Below are 27,492 nucleotides of genomic sequence, written 5' to 3'. Positions count from 1 at the left end.
TAAATTAGCGGCTAAGAATGCAGGCTTTGCCATTTTAGCGCGTAGAGCGCTATGGCTTAACTCTTGGTCTGCTGATGTGTCATCTAAATCCTAAGCTTTTAGCTATTCCTTTTAAGGGTAAGACCCTATTCGGGCCTGAACTAAAGGAGATCATTTCCGACATTACTGGAGGTAAAGGCCATGCCCTTCCTCAGGACAAGACGGTTAAAATGAGGGCCAAACAAAATAATTTTGGTTCCTTTTGAAATTTTAAAGGTGGACCCTCTACTTCCTCCTCCGCCACAAAGCAGGAGGGGAATTTTGCACAATCCAAGTCAGTCTGGAGACCTAACCTGAACTGGAATAAAGGTAAAAAAGCCAAGAAGCCCACTACTGCTACCAAGACAGCATGAAGGGGTAGCCCCCGATCCGGGACCGGATCTAGTAGGGGGCAGACTTTCTCTCTTTGCTCAGGCTTGGGCAAAGGAAGTTCAGGATCCCTGGGCATTAGAAATCGTGACCCAGGGGTATCGACTAGAATTCAAGGATTTTCTCCCAAGAGGGAGATTTCATCTTTCACGTTTGTCTGTAGACCAGACAAAAAGAGAGGCATTCTTACGCTGTGTAAAAGACCTATATACTATGGGTGTAATCTGCCCAGTTCCAAAACTAGAACAGGGGCAGGGGTTTTACTCAAATCTGTTTGTGGTTCCCAAAAAAAGAGGGAGCCTTCAGACCGATTTTAGATCTCAAATGCCTAAACAAATTTCAATATATGACTACCGTGGACTTAAAGGATACGTATCTTCACATTCCTATCCACAGAGATCATCACCACTTTCTCAGGTTCGCCTTCCTGGACAAACACTACCCTTCTGGCGGTTCTAAGGCCGCGGGGCATAGCAGTGGCGCCCTATCTGGAGAATATTTTGATTCAGGCGTCAATTTACCAGCTAGCCAAATCTCACACGGACATCGTGTTGGCTTTTCTAAGAACTCACGGGTGGAAGGTGAACATAAAAAAGAGTTCACTAGTTCCTCTGACAAGAGTTCCATTCCTAGAAACTCTGATAGACTCGGTAGGCATGAAAATATTTCTGACGGAGGTCAGAAAATCAAAGATCTTATCTACTTGCCGAGCATTTCATTTCATTCCATTCCTCGGCCATCAGTGGCGCAGTGTATGGAGGTCATTGGGTTAATGGTAGCGGCAATGGACATAGTTCCGTTTGCTCGCCTACATCTCAGACCACTGCAGCTGTGTATGCTGAGACAGTGGAATGGGGATTATGCGGATTTATCTCCACAGATTAATCTGGATCTAGAGACCAGATACTCTCTTCATTGGTGGTTGTCACAGGATCATCTGTCCCAGGGACTGTGCTTCCGCAGGCCAGCATGGGTCATAGTGACGACGGACGCCATCCTCTTGGGCTGGGGTGCAGTCTGGAATTCCCTGAAGGCTCAGGGTGTTTGGACTCAGGAGGAGTCCCTACTACCAATCAATATTCTGGAACTGAGAGCAATATTCAACGCGCTTCAAGCATGGCCTCAATTGGCTTTGGCCAAATTCATAAGGTTCCAGTCGGACAATATCACAACTGTAGCATATATCAATCATCAAGGGGGAACAAAGAGTTCTCTAGCGATGATAGAGGTTTCCAAGATAATTCGATGGGCAGAGACGCACTCTTGCCATCTATCAGCAATTTACATCCCAGGAGTGGAGAACTGGGAAGCGGATTTTCTAAGTCGTCAGACTTTTCATCCCGGGGAGTGGGAGCTCCATCCGGAGGTGTTTGCAAAATTGATTCGTCAATGGGGCACACCGGAATTGGATCTGATGGCATCTCGTCAGAATGCCAAACTTCCTTGTTACGGGTCCAGATCAAGGGATCCTCAAGCAGTACTGATAGATTATCTAGCAGTACCTTGGTCGTTCAACCTGCCTTATGTGTTTCCTTCTTTTCCTCTCCTATCTCGACTGATTGCCAGAATCAAACAGGAGGGGGCTTCGGTAATCTTAATAGCACCTGCGTGGCCACGCAGGACTTGGTATGCAGACCTGGTGGAAATGTCATCTCTGCCACCGTGGAAACTGCTACTGAGACCGGACCTTCTCATTCAGGGTCTGTTCCAACATCCAAATCTAATTTCTCTACAACTGACTGCTTGGAGATTGAACTCTTGATTTTATCTAAGCGGGGATTCTCTGAGTCGGTCATTGCTATATTGATTCAGGCTAGAAAGCCTGTCACTAGGAAAATTTACCATAAGATATGGCGTAAATATCTTTGTTGGTGTGAATCCAAAGGCTACTCATGGAGTAAGATCAGGATTCCTAGGATTTTGTCCTTTCTCCAAGAAGGATTGGAGAAGGGGTTATCAGTTAGTTCCTTAAAGGGACAGATTTTTGCTTTGTCAATCTTACTACACAAGCGTCTGGCAGATGTCCCAGACGTTCAGTCTTTTTGTCAGGCTTTAGTCAGAATCAAGCCTGTGTTTAAACCTGTTGCTCCGCCATGGAGTTTGAATTTAGTTCTAAATGTTCTTCAAGGGGTTCCGTTTGAGCCTATGCATTCCATAGATGTTAAGCTTTCATCTTGGAAAGTTCTGTTTTTAGATGTTATCTCTTCTGCTCGAAGAGTTTCTGAGCTATCTGCATTACAATGCAACTCGCCTTATCTTATATTCCATTCTGATAAGGTGGTTTTGCGTACCAAACCTGGATTTCTTCCTAAGGTTGTTTCAAATAAGAATATTAATCAGGAAATTGTTGTTCCTTCTCTATGTCCTAGTCCTTCTTCTAAGAAGGCGTGTCTGTAACATAACTTGGACGTGGTTCATGCCTTGAAGTTTTACTTACAAGCAACCAAGGATGTCCGTCAAACATCTTCTCTATTTGTTGTCTATTCTGGAAAGCGTAGGGGTCAAAAAGCTACGGCTAACTCTCTTTCTTTTTGGCTGAAAAGCATCATCCGTTTGGCATACGAGACTGCTGGACAGCAGCCTCCTGATAAGATTACAGTTCATTCCACATGGGCTTTTAAAGACGATGCTTCTGTTGAACAGATTTGTAAGGCTGCGACTTGGTCCTCCCTTCATACCTTTTCCAAATTTTCCAAATTTGATACCTTTGCTTCTTCTGAGGCTATTTTTGGGAGAAAAGTTCTTCAAGCAGTGGTGCCTTCTGTTTAGGTATCTGTCTTGTCCCTCCCGTTCATCCATGTCCTGTAGCTTTGGTATTGTATCCCACAAGTAAAGGATAAATCAGTGGACTCGTCGTATCTTGTAGAAGAAAAGGAAATTAATGCTGTCCTGATAAATTGATTTCTTCTACGATACGACGAGTCCACGGCCCTCCCTGTCAATTTAAGACAGATTATATTTTTTTGTTTAAAACTTCAGTCACCTCTGCATCTTTTAGTTTCTCCTTTTTCTTCCTATACCTTCGGTCGAATGACTGGGGGGTGGAGTCAAGGGAGGAGCTATATAGACAGCTCTGCTTTTTGTGCTCTTTGCCACTTCCTGTTAGCAGGAGGATAATATCCCACAAGTAAAGGATGAATCCGTGGACTCGTATCGTAAAAGAAATCAATTTATCAGGTAAGCATAAATTTATTTTTTTTACATAGTATTTTCAATTTAATTTTAATAAGTTTGCAATTGGTAGGTGATTGCAAACAACAATAACCACGTTCTGAGACCCTTCATTAGAAACTGGGGGATCCTGTGTTTGTAAAATGGGTCCCTGAATATTTGATGAGGAAGATGGGCATGTGACCATCATTGCTACAATGGGTGAAACAGCAAGATTTTTATGATTTCTTTTTACTCAGGAGCCATTTTATTTCAGTATTTCTTCATTTTATGTGTTATGGTTGTAGATCTTTAAACATTTTAATCTTGACATGGGTATATCTTTATTCATAAGCCTATGTAATTTGTTTATGTAATTTGGTAGTCAGTGCATTGTGGGGAAATGCTTTATGGAGGCTAATGGTTTATATCAAAGGTTTATGCTTGCTTTAGTTTTCTTGATTGGTTATTAAGAATTGCTTTTGTCTGGTTTTAGGGTTGTGCTGGTGTCTAATTATACTCAGACCCTAAACATATTGCAAGAGACTTGCAAGCGGCATGGATACAAGTGCACAAGGTTAGATGGACAGACCCCTGTCTCACACAGACAGCAAATTGTAGATGGATTTAACAGCAAGTATTCTTCAGACTTCATCTTTTTTCTGAGCTCCAAGGCTGGAGGGGTTGGTTTGAACCTAATTGGAGCATCTCATCTGGTACTCTATGATATTGATTGGAATCCTGCTAATGATATACAGGTATCAGGGCATTTAACAAATGAAAATACTATATTAACTCTTCTTTCATATTCTATATTCTGTTGTTTACATTTTTATCTTTTTAAAATATACCTTTCTTTCATAAGGTGATGAGAGTCCACAAGCCATTACTCCTGGGATTCAACTTCTGGCCATTAGGAGGAGGCAGAGATTCCCAATGTTTTAAGAGCAGTTCATTAATCCTTCCCACCTCTCTGGTATTAGTCTTTTCTTTGCCTGCATAGGAGGTAGGTGAAGAATTAAGTGTTATAGATTCTATTGCTGTGAGGGGTCCTCAGACGAGGCCCATTTTCTCCTCAGAGGGCTGCTTCTGAAATACAGAGGGAAGATTAGAGTATTGGGTAGGGACACAATCATTCTTAGTGAAAGAGTTATTCACAAACCTGCCACAGGTGTCGCAGGGACTAGTTCCTAGCCTTTTCCTGTTGGGTCGTAGATATACTCCTTACATAGATACTCTGCAGTGACGTACACATCACTGGATGGGCTCTCTACTGGAAACAGTCTTTTCTGCAACCACTATGGACTGTAGATTTGGTGCATCTGAGGTAAGTGCAGCTATTTCTTGCATTTAAATAGCCCATAGGCTATTAGTAGGTACACCAATTTTGAGGTACATCATAGCCAGAGGACATAAAAATGTAACAGACTAATTCCACCTTTATTACATAGACTTTTTATACTTAGGGGCCGATTTATCAAAGGCTTTCACCAGCCTTCGACCCCCTACGACTGCAGGTACTCACAAGAGAACCTGCAGTCCATCTTTAACAAGCAGCAGTCATCAGACAGCTGCTTCCCTAACCTCTCGCCTCCTCTTAGGTGGTGAATTTCAATATCCCTGTTCTCGTCCAACCAGGGAGATTGACAGCTCCTGTCTGCGCATGATTGGATGTGCGCCGGCTGGGGGCGGCGTTGCACAAGAACGCAAAATTGCTGCTGACAGAGGCGCATCTGTACGCCCCTGTCTGCCACAGCTTGATAAAGCGACCCCCTAGTCTAGTAATTATATGGTAATAGCTGCTATTTCTATTCAATTCTATTTAATCTCATTGAACCTTATACCCTCGGATATATACACAGTAAAAGGGATTTAACGGTTTGCCAATGCGAGGGGAGTGTCTGTGTATTTTTTGTTTTTTTTTGTGCACAGAATTAGTACAGCAGTTACAATTAGTAACTGGGCTATTTTCCTTTTATTTTTTTAAATTCCTCAACTGCTTGTTGCTGAGTGCAACTGCCGTTTTTTAAATGTCTTATTACTGAAGGGTAAGCTATATGCTGGGCTACATTTAAATGCAGTGCATTATAATTATTTACTATTATTAGAAAATAAGGTTTTCCCTTTAACCCCTTCAGAATTTAGGGAATCGTCCAAGTTCTGAACATAAACGAATCCTAGAATTTAAGCTATATGTTTGTTAAACCATATTTTACCTCTTTCACATTACGTGCACCCACACTTAATATATATTGCTTTTTAGATGACAAATAGGGCAACCTTTTGACATCAAATATTTATATATGAACTATAATTTAATATGAATAAAATCTAAGTATGTGTGAAAATTTAAGAAATGTTATGTTTTTCAAGCACTTTTATTGTGAATATCATAATCGTGAAAGGTTTTAGTGCAATAAAACACCCATGTTTGTGTTCATTGATGTCTTACGAGTATAATAATACCCCCAATGTACAGATTTTATAAGATTTTGGGTTGTTACAGACCCAAATATGGAGCTTGCCCAATTACATGGAAATTTGACACATTGATTTTCTGGGAATATGTCACCTTTGAGACATTATGGCAGCCCAGGAATGAAAATTACCCACATTATGGCATATAATTGGCAAAAGTAGATAACCCAGGGTATTCTAAAAGGGGTATTTTGAGTTGTTTTATATAGCTAATTTTTCATAAATTTAGAGGCATTGTGCTTAATGTAAAAAAGGGACAGGCCAAGGTTAGGGGATTCAGGACTTGAGGAATACAGAATAATAAAATAAATCAAGAACACATAGTCATTTGAATCAAAAGTTTAACTCTGTATGGTAGATTCTGAAGCATTCTGCGATACAGAGCCCAGGTAAAGATGGACAGGAAAGGCAATAGTAACTAGAGTCCCTTCAAAACTCCTTTTCTCTTGTAAGGTGTATCCAGTCCACGGATTCATCCATTACTTGTGGGATATTCTCCTTCCCAACAGGAAGCTGCAAGAGGATCACCCACAGCAGAGCTGTCTATATAGCTCCTCCCCTAACTGCCACCCCCAGTCATTCTCTTGCAGCTCTCGACAAGGGAAGTAGCTAGAGAGATGTGGTGAATTAATGTAGTTTATCTTCAATCAAAAGTTTATTATTTTCAAATGGTACCGGAGTTGTACTATTTTAGCCTCAGGCAGAGAGGTGAAGAAGAGTCTGCCTGAGGTTTTTGATGATCTTAGCAGGTTGTAACTAAGATCCACTGCTGTTCTCACACATAACTGAAGAGATGGGTAACTTCAGCTGGGGGAATAGCGTGCAGGATTACCTGCTCTGAGGTATGTGCAGGTATGATAAGCTAGAAAATGCTGACAGTGCCTGATTTATTTAAGGTAAGCCTGATTACAGTGATTTAATAATGACTGGTATCATGCTTGCTGTAAAGGGTAATATTTTGGTTATTTACTCTCAATACTTAATAGATATAACGTTTGCTTGATGGATATAAACGTTTATTACAAATGGTGATAAAATTTTATTCTGGGGCCCAGTTTTTCCACATGGCTGACTAGATTTTGCCTAGGGATAGTTTTTTAAGGCCCTCTCACTGTGAGTACATGTTGGGAGGGGCCTATCTTCGCGCCTTAATTGCGCAGTAGTTTTTGCAGCTTGAGACATCCAGCTTCCCTGAAGGAGTCCCCTGACATATAGGACCCCTCCAAAGGGTTTTTGTGCCTTCCAAAGTCGTCGTATGGGCAGGTAGGAGCCACAATAGAGCTGTGGCAGTTGGTTGTGACTGTTTAAAAATGGTTATATCGGAAGTTATGCCGTCTAACTCTCCCCACGTTTCAGAACCTATAACTCCCGCTCAGGGGACGCCAAGTACATCTCGCGCCCCCATTGCGTATACCTTACAAGACATGGCGGCAGTTATGAATCATACCCTTACAGAGGTATTATCTAAACTGCCAGGATTGCAAGGAAAGCGAGACAGCTCTGGGACTAGAATAAATACAGAGCTCTCTGACAATTGAGTGGCTATGTCTGATACACCCTCACAATGTACTGAAGCTGAAGCAGGGGAGCTTCAATCTGTGGGTGATTTTTCTGATTCAGGGAAGATACTTCAACCTGATTCTGATATGTCTACATTTAAATTTAAGCTTGAACACCTCCGCATATTGCTCAGGGAGGTCTTAGCAACTCTGGACGACTGTGACGCTATTATAGTCCCAGAGAAATTATGTAGATTGGATAAATACTATGCAGTACCTACTTACACTGATGTTTTTCCAATCCCTAAGAGGTTTTCTGAAATTATTACTAAGGAATGGGATTGACCAGGTGTACCGTTCTCTCCCCCTCCTGTTTTTAAAAAGATGTTTCCTATAGACGCCGCTACACAGGACTTGTGACAGACGGTCCCTAAGGTGGAGGGAGCAGTTTCTACTCTAGCTAAGCGTACCTCTATCCCTGTTGAGGACAGTTGTGCTTTTCTAGATCCAATGGACAAAAAATTAGAGGGTTACCTTAAGAAAATTTGTATTCAACAAGGTTTTATTCTCCAGCCTCTTGCATGCATTGCCCCAGTCACTGCTGCTTCGGCTTTCTGGTTTGAGTCTCTAGAGGAGGCTCTACAGGTTGAAAACCCGTTGGAAGATATTATTGACAAGCTTAAGGCCCTTAAGCTAGCCAATTCATTCTTTTCTGACGCTGTTGTTCATTTAACCAAGCTAACGGCTAAATATTCAGGTTTTGCTATTCAGGTGCGTAGGGCGCTATGGCTTAAATCCTGGTCAGCTGACGTGACTTCAAAGTCTAAACTTCTCAACATTCCCTTCAAAGGACAGACCCTCTTCGGGCCTGGACTGAAGGAGATCATTTCTGACATCACTGGAGGAAAAGGTCACGCCCTTCCTCAAGACAAGTCCAACAAATTAAGGACCAAACAGTCTAATTTTCGGCCCTTTCGAAACTTCAAGAGTGGCGCAGCTTCAACTTCCTCTAACACAAAACAAGAGGGAACTTTTGCCCAGTCTAAGCCGGTCTGGAGACCTAACCAGGCTTGGAACAATGGGAAACAGGCCAAAAAGCCTGCTGCTGCCTCTAAGACAGCATGAAGGAGCGGCCCCCGATCCGGAAACGGATCTAGTAGGGGGCAGACTCTCTCTCTTCGCCCAGGCTTGGGCAAGAGATGTCCAGGATCCCTGGGCATTGGAAATTGTGTCCAAGGGTTATCTTCTAGAATTCAAAACCTCTCCCCCAAAAGGGAGATTTCATCTCTCACATTTATCTGCAAAACAGATAAAGAGAGAGGCATTCTTACATTGTGTTCAAGACCTCCTAGTTATGGGAGTGATCCACCCAGTTCCGCAGGAGGAACAGGGGCAGGGCTTCTATTCAAATCTGTTTGTAGTTCCCAAGAAAGAGGGAACATTCAGACCAATCTTAGATCTCAAGATCTTAAACAAATTTCTCAGAGTCCCATCCTTCAAGATGGAGACTATTCGAGCCATCCTTCCTATGATCCAGGAGGGTCAATATATGACTACCGTAGACTTAAAGGATGCTTATCTTCACATCCCGGTACACAAAGATCATCATTGTTTTCTCAGGTTTGCCTTTCTAGACAGGCACTACCAGTTTGTGGCTCTTCCCTTCGGGTTGGCCACGGCACCAATAATCTTTACGAAGGTTCTAGGGTCCCTCCTAGCGGTCCTAAGGCCGCGGGGCATAGCAGTAGCCCCTTACTTAGACGACATTCTGATACAAGCATCGACTTTTCAAATCGCCAGGTCCCATACGGATATTGTTCTGGCATTTCTGAGGTCCCATGGATGGAAGGTGAACGAAGAAAAGAGTTCTCTATCACCTCTAACAAGAGTTTCATTCCTAGGGACTCTGATAGATTCGGTAGAAATGAAGATTTACCTAACGAAGGCCAGATTGTCAAAACTTCTAGACTCTTGCCGTGTTCTTTATTCCACTTCACGTCCTTCAGTGGCTCAGTGTATGGAAGTAATCGGTTTAATGGTAGCGGCAATGGACATAGTACCGTTTGCCCGCCTACATCTCAGACCGCTGCAACTTTGCATGCTCAGTCAGTGGAATGGGGATTACACAGATTTGTCCCCTCTACTAAATCTGGATCAAGAAACCAGGGATTCTCTTCTCTTGTGGCTATGTCAGGTCCATCTGTCCAAGGGGATGAGCTTCCGCAGGCCAGATTGGACTATAGTAATGACAGATGCCAGCCTTCTGGGCTGGGGTGCAGTCTGGAACTCCCTGAAGGCTCAGGGCTCAGGAGGAGGCACTCCTTCCGATAAACATTCTGGAACTAAGAGCGATTTTCAATGCTCTTCAGGCGTGGCCTCAGCTAGCTGGGGTCAGGTTCATCAGATTTCAGTTGGACAATATCACGACTGTAGCCTACATCAACCATCAGGGGGGAACAAGGAGTTCCCTAGCAATGTTGGAGGTGTCAAAGATAATTCTATGGGCAGAGGTTCACTCTTGCCATCTATCTGCTATCCATATCCCAGGAGTCGAGAACTGGGAGGCGGAGTTTCTAAGTCGGCAGAATTTTCATCCGGGAGAATGGGAACTCCATTCGGAGGTATTTGCTCAGTTGATTCAAGTTTGGGGCAAACCAGAACTGGATCTTATGGCGTCTCGCCAGAACGCCAAGCTTCCTTGTTACAAGACCAGGTCCAGGGACCCCAAGGCAACGCTGATAGATGCTCTAGCAGCGCCTTGGTCCTTCAGCCTGGCTTATGTGTTTCCACCGTTTCCTCTGCTCTCTCGTCTGATTGCCAAGATCAGGCAGGAGAGAGCTTTGGTGATTTTGATAGCACCTGCGTGGCCACGCAGAACTTGGTATGCAGACCTGGTGGACATGTCGTCCTGTCCACCATGGACTCTGCCACTGAGGCAGGACCTTCTACTTCAGGGTCCTTTCAACCATCCAAACCTAATTTCTCTGCGTCTTACTGCTTGGAGATTGAACTCTTGATTTTATCGGTCATTGATACCTTAATTCAGACTCGAAAGCCGGTTACCAGGAAAATCAATCATAAGATATGGTGTAAATATCTTTATTGGTGTGAATCCAAGGGTTACTCATGGAGTAAGGTCAGGATTCCTAGAATATTATCTTTTCTCCAAGAAGGATTGGAGAAGGGATTGTCGGCAAGTTCCTTAATTTCTGCCCTGTCTATTCTTTTGCACAAGCGTCTGGCTAATATTCCAGACGTTCAGGCATTTTGTCAGGCTTTAGTTCGAATCAAGCCTGTGTTTAAACTTGTTGCTCCGCCATGGAGTCTAAATTTAGTTCTTAAAGTTCTTCAAGGGGTTCCGTTTGAACCTTTGCATTCCATAGATATCAAGCTGTTGTCTTGGAAAGTTCTGTTTTTGATAGCTATCTCCTCGGCTCGACGAGTTTCGGAGTTATCGGCTTTACAATGTGATTCTCCTTATCTCATTTTCCATGCTGATAAGGTAGTGTTCCAAACCTGGGTTTCTTCCTAATTTGGTATCTAATAAGAATATCAATCAGGAGATTGTTGTTCCTTCACTATGTCCTAATCCTTCTTCAAAGAAGGAACGTCTATTACACAATCTTGATGTGGTCCGTGCTTTAAAATTCTATTTACAAGCCACTAAAGATTTTCGTCAAACATCTGCTTTGTTTGTGGTTTACTCTGGACAGAGGAGAGGCCAAAAGGCTTCGGCAACTTCTCTTTCTTTTTGGTTATGAAGCATAATCCACTTTGCTTATGAGACTGCTGGCCAGCAGCCTCCTGAGAGAATTACAGCTCATTCCACTAGAGCAGTAGCTTCCACATGGGCTTTTAAAAATGAGGCTTCTGTTGAACAGATTTGTAAGGCGGCGACTTGGTCTTCGCTTCATACCTTTTCTAAATTCTACAAATTTGATACTTTTGCTTCTTCGGAGGCTGTTTTTGGGAGAAAGGTCTTACAGGCAGTGGTGCCCTACGTTTAAGCGCCTGCCTTGTCCCTCCCTTCATCCGTGTCCTATAGCTTTGGTATTGGTATCCCACAAGTAATGGATGAATCCGTGGACTGGATACACCTTACAAGAGAAAACAAAATTTATGCTTACCTGATAAATTTCATTCTCTTGTGGTGTATCCAGTCCACTGCCCACCCTGTCATTTTAAAGCAGGTGTTATTTATTTATTTTTTAAACTACAGTCACCACTGCACCCTATAGTTTCTCCTTTCTCTTGCTTGTCTTCGGTCGAATGACTGGGGGTGGCAGTTAGGGGGGAGCTATATAGACAGCTCTGCTGTGGGTGATCCTCTTGCAGCTTCCTGTTGGGAAGGAGAATATCCCACAAGTAATGGATGAATCCGTGGACTGGATACACCACAAGAGAAATAAATTTATCAGGTAAGCATAAATTTAGTTTTTTTGTAGCAGACTCTGCACTTTTCCTGGGATGACTTTTTGCAAGCTGTGGGGATCCTAGAAGGATACTGCAAAGTCTCTGGAATTCTCCATTGAAATCCGGGAGGATTATGTTCTGGTTAAAATATCTAATAAAATATTTAATGTAAATTCCAGGAAAGTGTATGGCTTCTCTGTGCCTTCGTTTTTGTATAGCACACATTCATTATAGACTGCTATCTGCGTTACATATATGGCTATTTTATTGTACCAGGTTTTGGTCTTGCGCTGAACAAGATATGGTTGTATGCACTAGTCGGCTAAATATTCTCCCCACATATATTAGCTGTACTTAAGAATACACTTTGGTTTTTGGATTTGTGCATCCTTTCCTCTGACAGACAATAGCACTGTAGTTTCATTGTGCATAGCATTTAGACTTCTTTTTTGTCATTGTACCGTAGGGGCAGCATTTCATCTTGGTGTAAAGTTTATGTGCTGCCTCTTCTTTTTTTTGCCTTATGTCAGCTTCTGGGGGAAACCTGTGCAATTTCTGTGTACTGTGCCACAGGCCAGGGTTTCAAAATAAAATGCACAACGTGTTCGATCAATTAGTCCTGATGTGGGGTCTTCCAGAAATAGAGCTAATGGCATCCAAATTGAACCGCAAACTTCCGGTTTATTGCGCCAGGTCAAGAGATCCATGAGCTCAAATGATAGATGCTCTAGTTTGTCCTTGGAACTTTCCCTTGGCCTATCTATTTGCTCTGTTTGTTCTTCTTCCAATAGTCATTCCCAGAATAAAACAAGATTCGGCTTCAGTAATTGTCATTGCTCCTGCTTGGCCCTGCAGAACTTGGTATGCGGACCTTATTTAGATGTCTTTTCTAATTCAATGGACTCTCCCCCTAAGGAAAGACCTACTGTCTCAATGCCGTTGTATCATCCGGATCTCAAACCTCTGAATTTAACGGCGTGAAGGTTAAACGCCTTCTGGTGGTTTCTCTTGGAAATCTTTTAGATACCCCAGAATTCTTCAGTTCCTTTAGGATGGACTGGATAAAGGTTTATCGGCTAGTTCTCTTAAGGGTCAGATTTCGGCCTTATCATTTTTGTTTAATAAAAAGCTGGCTAAGTTTTAAAATTTTGTGCAAGCCTTGGTAAGAGTTTGCCCTGTTATTAGGCCCATTTCTCCCCCTTGGAATTTAAATCTGTTTTTCAGGGTCCCCCCATTGAACCTATATTCTCTGGACCTAAAGTTTTTGTCATAAAAGGTTCTCTTTCTTCTAGCTATTTGTCCGCTAGAAGAGTTTCTGAATTATCAGCTCTGTCTTGTGATCAGCTCTTGTCAGCTCTTGTCTTGTGTGTGTTATCCAGTCTTGATAAAGGCGCACTTACAGCGCTGAAATGTGTAGATTTGACTATCCAGTGTGATCAAGAAATAGGCTCTAGCGAAAGAACGATAGATCTGTTCAGGAACCACTCCCCCCACGACCCGGCTACTCGATTGGACCTCCGAGGACTACGTGTAAAACTTTACACACGTCAGGGTAAGAAGGATTTGCCGGGAAACTCAAACGGCAAGACACCGACGAGAGAAGTGATCCGCATCCCGTTGCAGAAAATACAGAATACTGTGAGATTGTAGATGAGGTAAGGGATATCGGTAGTACGGTAAGGGGGAGCACCGCTTCAGTTCGCTTTATTTCTACCGCTCAGCTAAATTGAGCATTTTAAACAGCAACTTTACTCTACTTTCACCGCTCAGCTGAATTGAGCATTTTTAACAGGAACATACGCCCTTGGATCAAAACTTTGCTTACATAAATCGTTATAAAACGATCATCATCTATTTATAACACATATGAGGTTCTGACCAGGAACGTTACAATCTAAATAGCATATACAATTATCACCTTTCGTATTTCATCTGTGCTAACATTGCCAATGTATGTATAGGCAGTTTCTTTTGGTGTAAAATTGATTTGCTGCAATTTGACGTCTCTGTATCGATTGTCACTGTTTCTAACCTGTGATTTAAATCATATGCACCACGTTCCACCTTTTGTGATAATACGTAAGAGTGTTACACTTGTTGCCTTTTGGTGCTTATGTATGAATTGCTGCCATTTGGCGTTTATGAATGAATTATTTTAATCCACATAGGAATTGATACCCACTATTATCAAGTATATTTTTAGATACCCTACATGTCTTTATAAAAGTTCATTTTTATATACTATAATTTTCAGTAAAAATCATTTTACAGTCAAATCTATGCATCATTATTAAGGTTTGCTTGGTTTAATGAACTATTGACTTCCAATACAATATATTTTTGACACTAGTGGTAATCCTATTTCACATTTTATTTCAAAATCACATTTATTTTCACATACACATTATATTTCTTCAATGGACATATAACTTACACAACTGTGTACATGCTGCATAAGATTGCATTGCATTGATGAAACATTGTACACGAATATTTCACAAGTCCATCACACACTATATCTGGTCACAATAGTGTAAAATTATTACACTCACACTAACATAAAGTTGAGGGGACGGTCCCAGATATTATTTAATCTCACCACCAATCAAAGATTGGCTTATATATTCACTTACTGTAGATAGTCCAACTCACAGCTCATGTTTTGAGTGCTCCCCATCCCCCCCTTGGTTTATTTTTTCACATTATCTGATTTTGGGAGTAGATCAGATTTAGGGGTAGCATTGTTGAGTCTGACATAGTATCACCACACACCTTTTCAGTACTGTCTTGTGATCATGCCTTTCTGATTTTTAATTAGCATAAAGCGGTCCTTCGGACTAAATATGATTTTTTTTAGAAGGTGGTGTATTCAGAAAATATTAATTAGGAAATTCCTTCGCTGTTTCCAAATCCTTCTTACACTAAGGAAATGTCTACTACGCAATTTGGATGTGGTCAGAGACTTAAAATGTTATCTTCAAGCTACTAAAGACTAAAGATAGTCTTCTAGCTTATTTGTACACTTTCAGGTCCCAGAAAGGGTCAAAAAGCTACAGCGGTGGCCTTGGCATCATGGCTCAAACAGACTATTCGTAAGGCTTACTTAGTTGCGGGGAAACCGCCTTCAAGAAGAGTAACTACTCATTCTACTAGATCTTCATCTACTTCCTTGGCCTTCAAGAATGACGCCTCCTTGGAACAGATTTGCAAGGGGGCAATCTGGTCTTCTCTTCATACCTTTTCTAAGTTTGATCATTTTGATATTTATGCTTCCACCAAAGCTGATTTTAGCAGCAAAGTCCTTCAGGCTGCAATGGCAAATAGGAAATATAATCTTTTTGTCCCACCCATCCTTAACATGGACTTTCAGCTTGGGTATTGTATCCTACATGTTATGGACACCTATGGACTTTCATCATCTTACGAAAGAAAATACTTAGATACATTTCTTTCTTTTGGGATGATGAGCGTCCATAGGATCTGTCTGTATTTTTGCTATATGGCTGACAGTTCTTATTTGCACCTTAATAACCCTGCTTTCTTTCTTTCCTACGTTTTCTGTCTCTCTCCTGTGTTCAGCTATACGTTAACTAAGTGGGAGAGGAGGGATTAAAAGCTCTTGGTGGCAGGAAATATATTCCACATGTTATGGACTCCTATGGATTCTCATCCTCCCGAAAGAAAGAAATGTATCAGTAAGTATAAATTCTGTTTTTCTATTTTGCAGGATTGTTACCAGTTCATCTTTACAATATGAATTTCATTAGGCATTCTAACAGTCTAATGCTGCTCTTGCCTTTAAATGAATCGGTCCTCCCTCAATACAAGGTAGTGCTTTAGATTTTGTTCCAGGATTTAAGTTTGTGCACTCTGTAGTAGTGTCTGCTATGCTTCAACCAGGTATGTGCAAAAGTTCTAAGTCTAAAAGTCATCCTAAAGTTATATTATCAGGTTCCTCTGCATATTCAGAGATCAGAACACCTTAGGATGCCCTTATAATTTTCAGGCTCAGACACCTTAGGTTGTTTTTCTGAAGGTGAATTTTTTATGATGATCAGAATTGTTTTTTACTGATCAGGACACAGAGTCTACCTCTTTCATGTTTGAGCTTGAACATCTTAGTTCTTTGTTTAAAGAGGTTTTATGTACTTAAGGTGTCCAAGATTAGAACCTTAATCATCGATGGAAAGTCTTGAGGTTTTTTTCCTGTTCCTGAGGCTCTTATTAAAACAAAGCCTGGTCTTTTCTTTAAATCCATCCTCTAAAGTTAATAACATGTTTCCTTTTTCTCGCTTCTAATATAGAGCTTTGGGAAACATTTCCAGTGGTGGATGGTGCTATTCGCATTACTATTCCCTTAGAAGCGAGTACATTTTTCAGGAACCATATAAAAATGAAATTGGTAAACTTTAATTGAAAAGGTCTTTTTCAGCAAGCATTGCTTCTTTAGCAGTTGCATCTGCTCTTTGGTGTTGCAATTTGTCTGAGCAAATCTCAGAAGACTCTGTAGATGAAGATTTTCAAAATTGTTTGAAACTTCTGAAGTCAACTAATGCACTTATTTGTAGTCCCATTGTTGACATAATTCAATTTTATTCTAAGTATATTACTTTATTAGTGCTGACCAAAACAGTTACAAAAATATTGGTGAATGAATTCAATTAATTAAAATCATTCTTTTTATATTTTTGTGCTTTCCACTTCAAATGGAAAAGGTGTGCAAATATAACATCTACTTAGAAAACAACCTAATGTAATGTGCTCAAATAACTGCAGGGATGTCAGGTGTGCTTGTGGATTTTTCCTGCTTTGACTGGATATTTCCTTTATGCCTATTTCACCCTTATTGCTCACCTTCAGGCTACAGAGCTTTATTCCAAATCTGTCATAATAAGTTGAATCAGATCATGTAAATAGCGACAACCCCTTTACAAACCGTTGTGGCTCAAGCAAGATCACAAAAAAACATTTTGCATATGTGTCTAAATCCTATTTTTATCACTAAGCATGGCAGGATAAAGATTCTATGCTGAATGCTAATCATTAGTAACTGTAGTAAATATAAACACCAGTGACCTCTCTCTCTGCAGGTTTACATCAGGGACCTATAAATTCAAGGCACACATCAGGAATCTACAGTCATGTAAAAAAGAAAGTACACCCTCTTTCCATCTAAAGGGGAGGAGAGTCCATGACTTCATTCATTACTTATTAGAATTAAGAACCTGGCCACCAGGAGGAGGCAAAGACACCCCATCCAATGGCTTAAATACCTCCCCCACTCCCCTCATCCCCCAGCCATTCTTTGCCTCAGGAGGATGGCAGAGAGGTGCCGAAGTTTCGGAGGTCTCTTATGGAGAGTACTACTGTTCACTATGGGACAGGAGTTTAAGTAGTCCTAACAAACCTTTCAGTTGAGGGCCTGGGTGAAAGTTAGAGTCCGGAGATGCAGGGACAGCTCTTCTCTGCAACACTATCCCAACTCATATTAACAGCTCCTACAGCAATCAGCATTGACTAGTTTCGCAGACTGCTTTCTTCTCTCAAGTCCATGTCAGGAGCCATGCTACTACCTGTCACACTTGAAGGGCCGTGGTACTGTTCCACAGCGTGGATTCTGGTAAGATCGTTTATAGAATCAAGGGTTAATATTCCTGGTAAGGGGATTATTGAACAGGGGGGTTTTATACATGATACTCTTTATTGTGTCATTGCTGCGTGATGTGCGGGATGAGGCTCTGGCAATGTGGTGGAACTGACGGGTTCATTTCCGTGAGTTTTTGCGCACCTTTTTTGGCGCGTTTTCTCCTTTAGGCAGGAGCGATCCTGTTAGTGCTTCACTTCCGGTCTGATCTGTGATGGAGGAGACAAAGCGGTTTCTCTAGTCCGAGGAGGTCGTGAGTGCCCCGGCCAATAGCAGTTATAAAGGTGCCTGTTCTTAATTTTCTAATTAAGATAAAAGCTATGGAAGATTCTGATGCGTTGGAGGGTACTCCCTCTTTATCTAAGTCTTTTACCTGTGTTTGTGAAGTTCCGGTAGACCAGCCTGCGCAACTATGTTCCACATGCCTTGAAAGATCTACGACATCCAAAAATAAAAGAATGTCTAGTACTACTGAGGCGTCCACCTCTGAGGGCTCTCAGTCCCGTGAGGTGCGTTCCCTAATTTCATCCCCTATTCCACATGCAGCACCCTAGGGTCCAACTGTTACCCCTTCGGGGGAAATTTGCTGGCCGCCAGATTTTGCGGACCAACTTCAAATGGCAGTCTCTAAAGTGATCCATGCTTTACCGCTTTCTGCTAAGCGAAAGTGTAGTGCTTTCCAGAGCGGCCCGACCCAGGATTCATCTATGTCGGAAACTCCTGTGGAGTGGTACGACGATGAGGCCCACTCTGACGCTTCGGAAGGGGTTCCTTCTGGTTCGGAGTCCGTGTCATCTAAACCTCCGGCGGCGGATGAGCCTGGCTATAGGTTTAAAATGGAAAATTTGTGCTTTTTGCTAAAGCAAGTGCTTGCTACTCTGGAGGTTCCGGAGCTGAAGCTTCCGGAAGAACCCTCCATTCCTAAGCTGGACAGGGTGTATGAGGACAGGGTGGTGCCCCAGACCTTCCCGGTTCCTGTAAAGATGGCAAATATTATAAAGAATGAATGGGAGCGATTAGGTTCATCCTTTTCCCCTTCTAATTTTAAAAAGCTTTTCCCGTTCCGGAGGCCCAGCTTGAGCTGTGGGGAACAATTCCCAAGGTGGATGGGGCTATCTCCACTCTTGCTAAGCGTACGACAATTCCTCTAGAGGGTAGCTCGTTGTTTAAGGAGCCCATGGATAAAAAGTTGGAAAACATGTTAAGGAAAATGTTTCAACACACAGGGTTTGTTTCTCAACTGGCAACGGCCAATCGGTTACCGGAGCTGCGCCATATTGGTGTGATTCTCTGTGCAAGATTATTGAGGGCGAGCCCTCTTTCGAAGAGGTTCAGAAGAGAATTAAGGCACTGTAGGTTGCCAATTCTTTAATTTGCGACGCCAATATGCATATTATTTGCCTGAACGCTAAGGTGTCTGGTTTTTTGTGTTTTAGCACGCAGGGTGCTGTGGCTAACATCTTGGTCAGCGGACATGACTTCTAAGCTGAGGTTACTGTCCCTGCCTTTTCAAGGTAAGATTTATTTTTTTTGGTCCAGGCCTGGAATCGATTATATCCACGGTTACGGGAGGCAAGGGTGCCTTCCTGCCCCAGGATAAGAAGGCTAAGCCTAAGGGTTCTAATTTTCGTCCCTTTCATGCGGACAAGGCCACCTAGGGGACAACGCCAGCAGCCCGCCACAAAGGCAGACCCACCTAAGGGAGCCTAGAAGCCTGCTCAGGCTTAGAACAAGTCTAAGCAGAACAAGAAGCCCGCCAAAACAAAATCGGCATGAAGGGGCGACCCCCCGACAGGTTTACGGCCCGAGTAGGGGTCAGATTGTCTCCATTCGCCGACGCCTGGTTGCACGATGTTCAGGACCGTTGGGTTCTGGAGGTTGTCACCCAGGGTTACAGGATAGGGTTCAGGTCCCTTCCACCCAGGGGAAGATTTCTGTTTTCAAACCTGTCTTCAAGGCCGGAAAAGAGAGAGGCCTTCCTAGAGTGTGTGAGAGGGATCTATCATCTCTAGGCGTTATCATACCAGTACATCAGAAATCTATATATATTGCAGGCGTACATCAGAAGCCTATATATATTGCAGGCGTACATCAGAAGCCTATATATATTGCAGGCGTACATCAGAAGCCTATATATATATTGCAGGCGTGCATCAGAAGCCTATGTATATTGCAGGCATATATCAGAAGCCTATATATATTGCAGGCGTACATCAGAAGCCTATAAATATTGCAGGCGTACATCAGAAGCCTATATATATTGCAGGCGTACATCAGAAGCCTATATATATTGCAGGCATACATCAGGGACCTATAAACTGCAGGGCTTATATGTTACAGGTTCACATCAGGAATTGATTGATTTATTTTACTCAAGCAGGAACTGTTAAATGTTGCTTTATCATGAGAACGTTATGGCTAAAAATATTCTCCTAATTAATTTGTGTTCTCCCCAGGGCCTATTTAATGGGCGCATCACCCAGATTTTACTGACTTTCAGACTAAAATTTAAGCCAATATTAACCTAAAATGAGCTAATATTTAAATTTTGCAATCTTTATTACACAAATTGTCATTAAATCAATTAACGTTAAATTATGCAATTCACAAGTCAAAATTAAACTTTCATAAGTCAGATAGGGCATGCAATTTTAAACAACTTTCCAATTTACTTGTATCGTCAAATTTGTTTTGTTTTCTTGGTATTCTTTGCTGAAAACTAAACCTAGGAAGGCTCATTTCCTAATTTGTAACCTGTTGAAGGCCGCCTCTTATCTCAGTGCATTTTGACAAGTTTTTCACAGCTAGACAGCACTAGTTCCTGTGCACCATATAGATAACATTGTGCTCACTCCCGTGGAGTTATTTAGGAATTGGCACTGATAGGCTAAATTGCAGGCTTGTCAAAAGAAATGAGATAAGGGGCAGTCTGCAGAGGCTTAGATACAAGGTAATCACAGAGATAAAAACTGTATTAATATAACAGTGTTGGTTATACATCAGAAGCCTATATATATATATATATATATATATATATATATATATATATATATATATATATATATATATTCCAGGTGTACATCAGAAGCCTATATATATTGCAGGCATACATCGGAAGCCTATATATATATTGCACATGTACATAAGAAGCCTATATATATATATATATATATATATATATATATATATATATATATATATATATATATATATATATATTGCAGTCGTACATCAGAAGCCTATATATATATATATATATATATTGCAGGTGTACATCAGAAGCCTATATATATTGCAGGTGTACATAAGAAGCCTATATATATTGCAGGCATACATCAGAAGCCTATATATATTGCAGGTGTACATCAGAAGCCTATATATATTGCAGATGTACATCAGAAGCCTATATATATTGCAGGTATACATCAGAAGCCTATATATATATTGCAGGCATACATCAGAAGCCTATATATATTGCAGGCGTACATCAGAAACCTATATATATTGCAGGCGTACATCAGAGGCCTATGTATATTGCAGGCATATATCAGAAGCCTATATATATTGCAGGTTTACATCAGAAGCCTATATATATTGCAGGCATACATCAGAAGCCTATAAATATTGCAGGCGTACATCAGAAGCCTATATATATTGCAGGCGTACATCAGAAGCCTATATATATTGCAGATGTACATCAGAAGCCTATATATATTGCAGGCATACATCAGAAGCCTATATATATATTGCAGGCGTACATCAGAAGCCTATGTATATTGCAGGCATATATCAGAAGCCTATATATATTGCAGGAATACATCAGAAGCCTATAAATATTGCACGCATACATCAGAAGCCTATAAATATTGCACGCATACATCAGAAGCCTATATATATTGCAGGCGTACATCAGAAGCCTATAAATATTGCAGGCGTACATCAGAAGCCTATATATATTGCAGGTGTACATCAGAAGCCTATAAATATTGCAGGTGTACATCAGAAGCCTATATATATTGCAGGTGTACATCAGGGACCTATAAACTGCAGGGCTTATATGTTACAGGTTCACATCAGGAATTGATTGATTTATTTTACTCAAGCAGGAACTGTTAAATGTTGCTTTATCATGAGAACGTTATGGCTAAAAAGTATCTCCTAATTAATTTGTGTTCTCCCCAGGGCCTATTTAATGGGCGCATTACCCAGATTTCCAGGTGTACATCAGAAGCCTATATATATTGCAGCCATACATCAAAAGCCTATATATACAGTATATTGCAGGTGTACATCAGAAGCCTATATATATTGCAGTCGTACATCAGAAGCCTATATATATATATATATATATATATATATATATTGCAGGTGTACATCAGAAGCCTATATATATTGCAGGTGTACATAAGAAGCCTATATATATTGCAGGCATACATCAGAAGCCTATATATATTGCAGGTGTACATCAGAAGCCTATATATATTGCAGGTGTACATGAGAAGCCTATATATATATTGCAGGCATACATCAGAAGCCTATATATATTGCAGGCGTACATCAGAAGCCTATATATATTGCAGGCGTACATCAGAGGCCTATGTATATTGCAGGCATATATCAGAAGCCTATATATATTGCAGGTTTACATCAGAAGCCTATATATATATTGCAGGCATACATCAGAAGTTTATAAATATTGCAGGCGTACATCAGAAGCCTATATATATTGCAGGCGTACATCAGAAGCCTATATATATTGCAGATGTACATCAGAAGCCTATATATATTGCAGGCATACATCAGAAGCCTATATATATATTGCAGGCGTACATCAGAAGCCTATGTATATTGCAGGCATATATCAGAAGCCTATATATATTGCAGGAATACATCAGAAGCCTATAAATATTGCAGGCATACATCAGAAGCCTATATATATATTGCAGGCGTACATCAGAAGCCTATGTATATTGCAGGCATATATCAGAAGCCTATATATATTGCAGGAATACATCAGAAGCCTATATATATTGCAGGCGTACATCAGAAGCCTATATATATTGCAGGCGTACATCAGAAGCCTATAAATATTGCAGGCGTACATCAGAAGCCTATAAATATTGCAGGCGTACATCAGAAGCCTATATATATTGCAGGTGTACATCAGAAGCCTATAAATATTGCAGGCGTACATCAGAAGCCTATATATATTGCAGGTGTACATCAGGGACCTATAAACTGCAGGGCTTATATGTTACAGGTTCACATCAGGAATTGATTGATTTATTTTACTCAAGCAGGAACTGTTAAATGTTGCTTTATCATGAGAACCTTATGGCTAAAAATATTCTCCTAATTAATTTGTGTTCTCCCCAGGGCCTATTTAATGGGCGCATCACCCAGATTTTACTGACTTTCAGACTAAAATTTAAGCCAAAATTAACCTAAAATGAGCTAATATTTAAATTTTGCAATCTTTATTACACAAATTGTCATTAAATCAATTACCGTTAAATTATGCAATTCATTTGTAATTTGTACAGCTTAAAGGGACACACAAGTCAAAAACTTTCATAAGTCAGATAGGGCATGCAATTTTAAACAACTTTCCAATTTACTTTTATCATCAAATTTGCTTTGTTTTCTTGGTATTCTTTGCTGAAAGCTAAACCTAGGAAGGCTCATTTCCTAATTTGTAACCTGTTGAAGGCCGCCTCTTATCTCAGTGCATTTTGACAGTTTTTCACAGCTAGACAGCACTAGTTCCTGTGCACCATATAGATAACATTGTGCTCACTCCCATGGAGTTATTTAGGAATTGGCACTGATAGGCTAAATTGCAGGCTTGTCAAAAGAACTGAGATAAGGGGCAGTCTGCAGAGGCTTAGATACAAGGTTATCACAGAGATAAAAACATAATTTATGCTTACCTGATAAATTCCTTTCTTCTGTAGTGTGATCAGTCCACGGGTCATCATTACTTCTGGATATTACTCCTCCCCAACAGGAAGTGCAAGAGGATTCACCCAGCAGAGCTGCATATAGCTCCTCCCCTCTACGTCACTCCCAGTCATTCGACCAAGGACCAACGAGAAAGGAAAAGCCAAGGGTGAAGTGGTGACTGGAGTATAAATTAAAAAATATTTACCTGCCTTAAAAACAGGGCGGGCCGTGGACTGATCACACTACAGAAGAAAGGAATTTATCAGGTAAGCATAAATTATGTTTTCTTCTGTTAAGTGTGATCAGTCCACGGGTCATCATTACTTCTGGGATACCAATACCAAAGCAAAAGTACACGGATGACGGGAGGGATAGGCAGGCTCTTTATACAGAAGGAACCACTGCCTGAAGAACCTTTCTCCCAAAAATAGCCTCCGATGAAGCAAAAGTGTCAAATTTGTAAAATTTGGAAAAAGTATGAAGCGAAGACCAAGTTGCAGCCTTGCAAATCTGTTCAACAGAGGCCTCATTCTTGAAGGCCCAAGTGGAAGCCACAGCTCTAGTAGAATGAGCTGTAATTCTTTCAGGAGGCTGCTGTCCAGCAGTCTCATAAGCTAAACGAATTATGCTACGAAGCCAAAAAGAAAGAGAGGTAGCGGAAGCTTTTTGACCTCTCCTCTGCCCAGAGTAAATGACAAACAGAGAAGACGTTTGTCGAAATTCCTTAGTTGCCTGTAAGTAAAATTTTAGAGCACGGACTACATCCAGGTTGTGTAGTAGACGTTCCTTCTTTGAAGAAGGATTTGGGCATAAAGAAGGAACAACAATCTCTTGATTGATATTCCTGTTAGTAACTACCTTAGGTAAGAACCCAGGTTTAGTACGCAGGACTACCTTATCCGAATGAAAAATCAAATAAGGAGAATCACAATGTAAGGCTGATAATTCAGAGACTCTTCGAGCCGAGGAAATAGCCATTAAAAATAGAACTTTCCAAGATAACAACTTTATATCAATGGAATGAAGGGGTTCAAACGGAACGCCCTGTAAAACATTAAGAACAAGGTTTAAACTCCATGGTGGAGCAACAGTTTTAAACACAGGCTTAATTCTGGCCAAAGCCTGACAAAAAGCCTGGACGTCAGGAACTTCTGACAGACGTTTGTGTAACAGAATGGACAGAGCTGAGATCTGTCCCTTTAATGAACTAGCAGATAAACCCTTTTCTAAACCTTCTTGTAGAAAAGACAATATCCTAGGAATCCTAACCTTACTCCAAGAGTAACCTTTGGATTCACACCAATATAGGTATTTACGCCATATCTTATGGTAAATCTTTCTGGTAACAGGTTTCCTAGCCTGTATTAAGGTATCAATAACTGACTCAGAAAATCCACGTCTTGATAAAATCAAGCGTTCAATTTCCAAGCAGTCAGCTTCAGAGAAGTTAGATTTTGATGTTTGAAGGGACCCTGTATCAGAAGGTCCTGTTTCAGAGGTAGAGACCAAGGTGGACAGGATGACATGTCCACCAGGTCTGCATACCAAGTCCTGCGTGGCCACGCAGGTGCTATTAGAATCACTGATGCTCTCTCTTGTTTGATTCTGGCAATCAATCGAGGAAGCAACGGGAAGGGTGGAAACACGTAAGCCATCCTGAAGTCCCAAGGTGCTGTCAGAGCATCTATCAGGACTGCTCCTGGATCCCTGGATCTGGACCCGTAACGAGGAAGCTTGGCGTTCTGTCGAGACGCCATGAGATCTATCTCTGGTTTGCCCCAACGTCGAAGTATTTGGGCAAAGACCTCCGGATGAAGTTCCCACTCCCCCGGATGAAAAGTCTGACGACTTAAGAAATCCGCCTCCCAGTTCTCCACTCCCGGGATGTGGATTGCTGACAGGTGGCAAGAGTGAGACTCTGCCCAGCAAATTATCTTTGATACTTCCATCATAGCTAGGGAGCTTCTTGTCCCTCCCTGATGGTTGATGTAAGCTACAGTCGTGATGTTGTCCGACTGAAACCTGATGAACCCCCGAGTTGTCAACTGGGGCCAAGCCAGGAGGGCATTGAGAACTGCTCTCAATTCCAGAATGTTTATAGGCAGGAGACTCTCCTCCTGACTCCATTGTCCCTGAGCCTTCAGAGAATTCCAGACGGCACCCCAACCTAGAAGGCTGGCGTCTGTTGTTACAATTGTCCAGTCTGGTCTGCTGAATGGCATCCCCCTGGACAGATGTGGCCGAGAAAGCCACCATAGAAGAGAATTTCTGGTCTCTTGATCCAGATTCAGAGAAGGGGATAAGTCTGAGTAATCCCCATTCCACTGACTTAGCATGCACAGTTGCAGTGGTCTGAGGTGTAAGCGTGCAAAGGGTACTATGTCCATTGCCGCTACCATTAAGCCGATTACCTCCATGCATTGAGCCACTGACGGGTGTTGAATGGAATGAAGGGTGCGGCAAGCACTTTGAAGTCTTGTTAGCCTGTCCTCTGTCAGGTAAATCTTCATTTCTACAGAATCTATAAGAGTCCCCAGGAAGGGAACTCTTGTGAGTGGAACGAGTGAACTTTTCTTTTCGTTCACCTTCCATCCATGTGACCTTAGAAATGCCAGCACTAACTCTGTATGAGACTTGGCAGTTTGAAAGCTTGAAGCTTGTATCAGAATGTCGTCTAGGTATGGAGCTACCGAGATTCCCCGCGGTCTTAGTACCGCCAGAAGAGCACCCAGAACCTTTGTGAAGATTCTTGGAGCTGTAGCCAATCCGAATGGAAGAGCCACAAACTGGTAATGCCTGTCTAGGAAGGCAAACCTTAGGTACCGATAATGATCTTTGTGAATCGGTATGTGAAGGTAAGCATCTTTTAAATCTACAGTGGTCATGTATTGACCCTCTTGGATCATAGGTAAAATTGTCCGAATAGTCTCCATCTTGAACGATGGAACTCTTAGGAATTTGTTTAGGATCTTTAAGTCCAGGATTGGTCTGAAAGTTCCCTCTTTTTTGGGAACCACAAACAGATTTGAGTAAAACCCCTGTCCCTGTTCCGATCGTGGAACTGGATGGATTACTCCCATTAACAAGAGCTCTTGTACGCAGCGTAGAAACGCCTCTTTCTTTGTCTGGATTGTTGACAATCTTGACAGATGAAATCTCTCTCTTGGAGGAGAGTATTTGAAGTCCAGAAGGTATCCCTGAGATATTATCTCTAGCGCCCAGGGATCCTGAACATCTCTTGCCCAAGCCTGGGCGAAGAGAGAAAGTCTGCCCCCCACTAGATCCGATCCCGGATCGGGGGCCCTCAATTCATGCTGTTTTAGGGGCAGCAGCAGGTTTCCTAGTCTGCTTGCCCTTGTTCCAGGACTGGTTAGGTTTCCAGCCTTGTCTGTAGCGAGCAACAGCTCCTTCCTGTTTTGGTGCAGAGGAAGTTGATGCTGCTCCTGCTTTGAAATTACGAAAGGAACGAAAATTAGACTGTCTAGTCTTGGCTTTGGCTTTGTCCTGAGGCAGGGCATGGCCTTTACCTCCTGTAATGTCAGCGATAATCTCTTTCAACCCGGGCCCGAATAAGGTCTGCCCTTTGAAAGGTATATTAAGCAATTTAGACTTAGAAGTAACATCAGCTGACCAGGATTTTAGCCACAGCGCCCTGCGTGCCTGAATGGCGAATCCTGAATTCTTCACCGTAAGTTTAGTAAGATGTACTACGGCCTCCGAAATGAATGAATTAGCTAGTTTAAGGACTCTAAGCCTGTCCGTAATGTCGTCCAGAGTAGCTGAACCAATGTTCTCTACCAGAGACTCAATCCAGAATGCCGCTGCAGCCGTGATCGGCGCAATGCATGCAAGGGGTTGCAATATAAAACCTTGTTGAACAAACATTTTCTTAAGGTAACCCTCAAACTTTTTATCCATTGGATCTGAAAAAGCACAGCTATCCTCCACCGGGATAGT

At 41.7% G+C, this 27,492-nt stretch overlaps 1 protein-coding gene across 1 annotated transcript in view; it reads left to right on the top strand.

Moving 5' to 3' along the window:
* RAD54B (RAD54 homolog B) overlaps positions 1 to 27,492 on the top strand; it is a 401,092-nt gene that overhangs the window by 307,280 nt on the left and 66,320 nt on the right. Inside the window, exon 12 of the mRNA XM_053715205.1 lies at positions 4,055 to 4,316. Within this exon, the coding sequence (XP_053571180.1) occupies positions 4,055 to 4,316 (262 nt within the window). The remainder of the gene's footprint in view (positions 1 to 4,054; positions 4,317 to 27,492) is intronic.

Source organism: Bombina bombina, chromosome 5 (genome assembly GCF_027579735.1).
Source record: "Bombina bombina isolate aBomBom1 chromosome 5, aBomBom1.pri, whole genome shotgun sequence".
NCBI lineage: Eukaryota > Metazoa > Chordata > Amphibia > Anura > Bombinatoridae > Bombina > Bombina bombina.
Note: the sequence above shows the minus strand (reverse complement) of the source record. Positions and strands in the feature narration are given on the sequence as shown.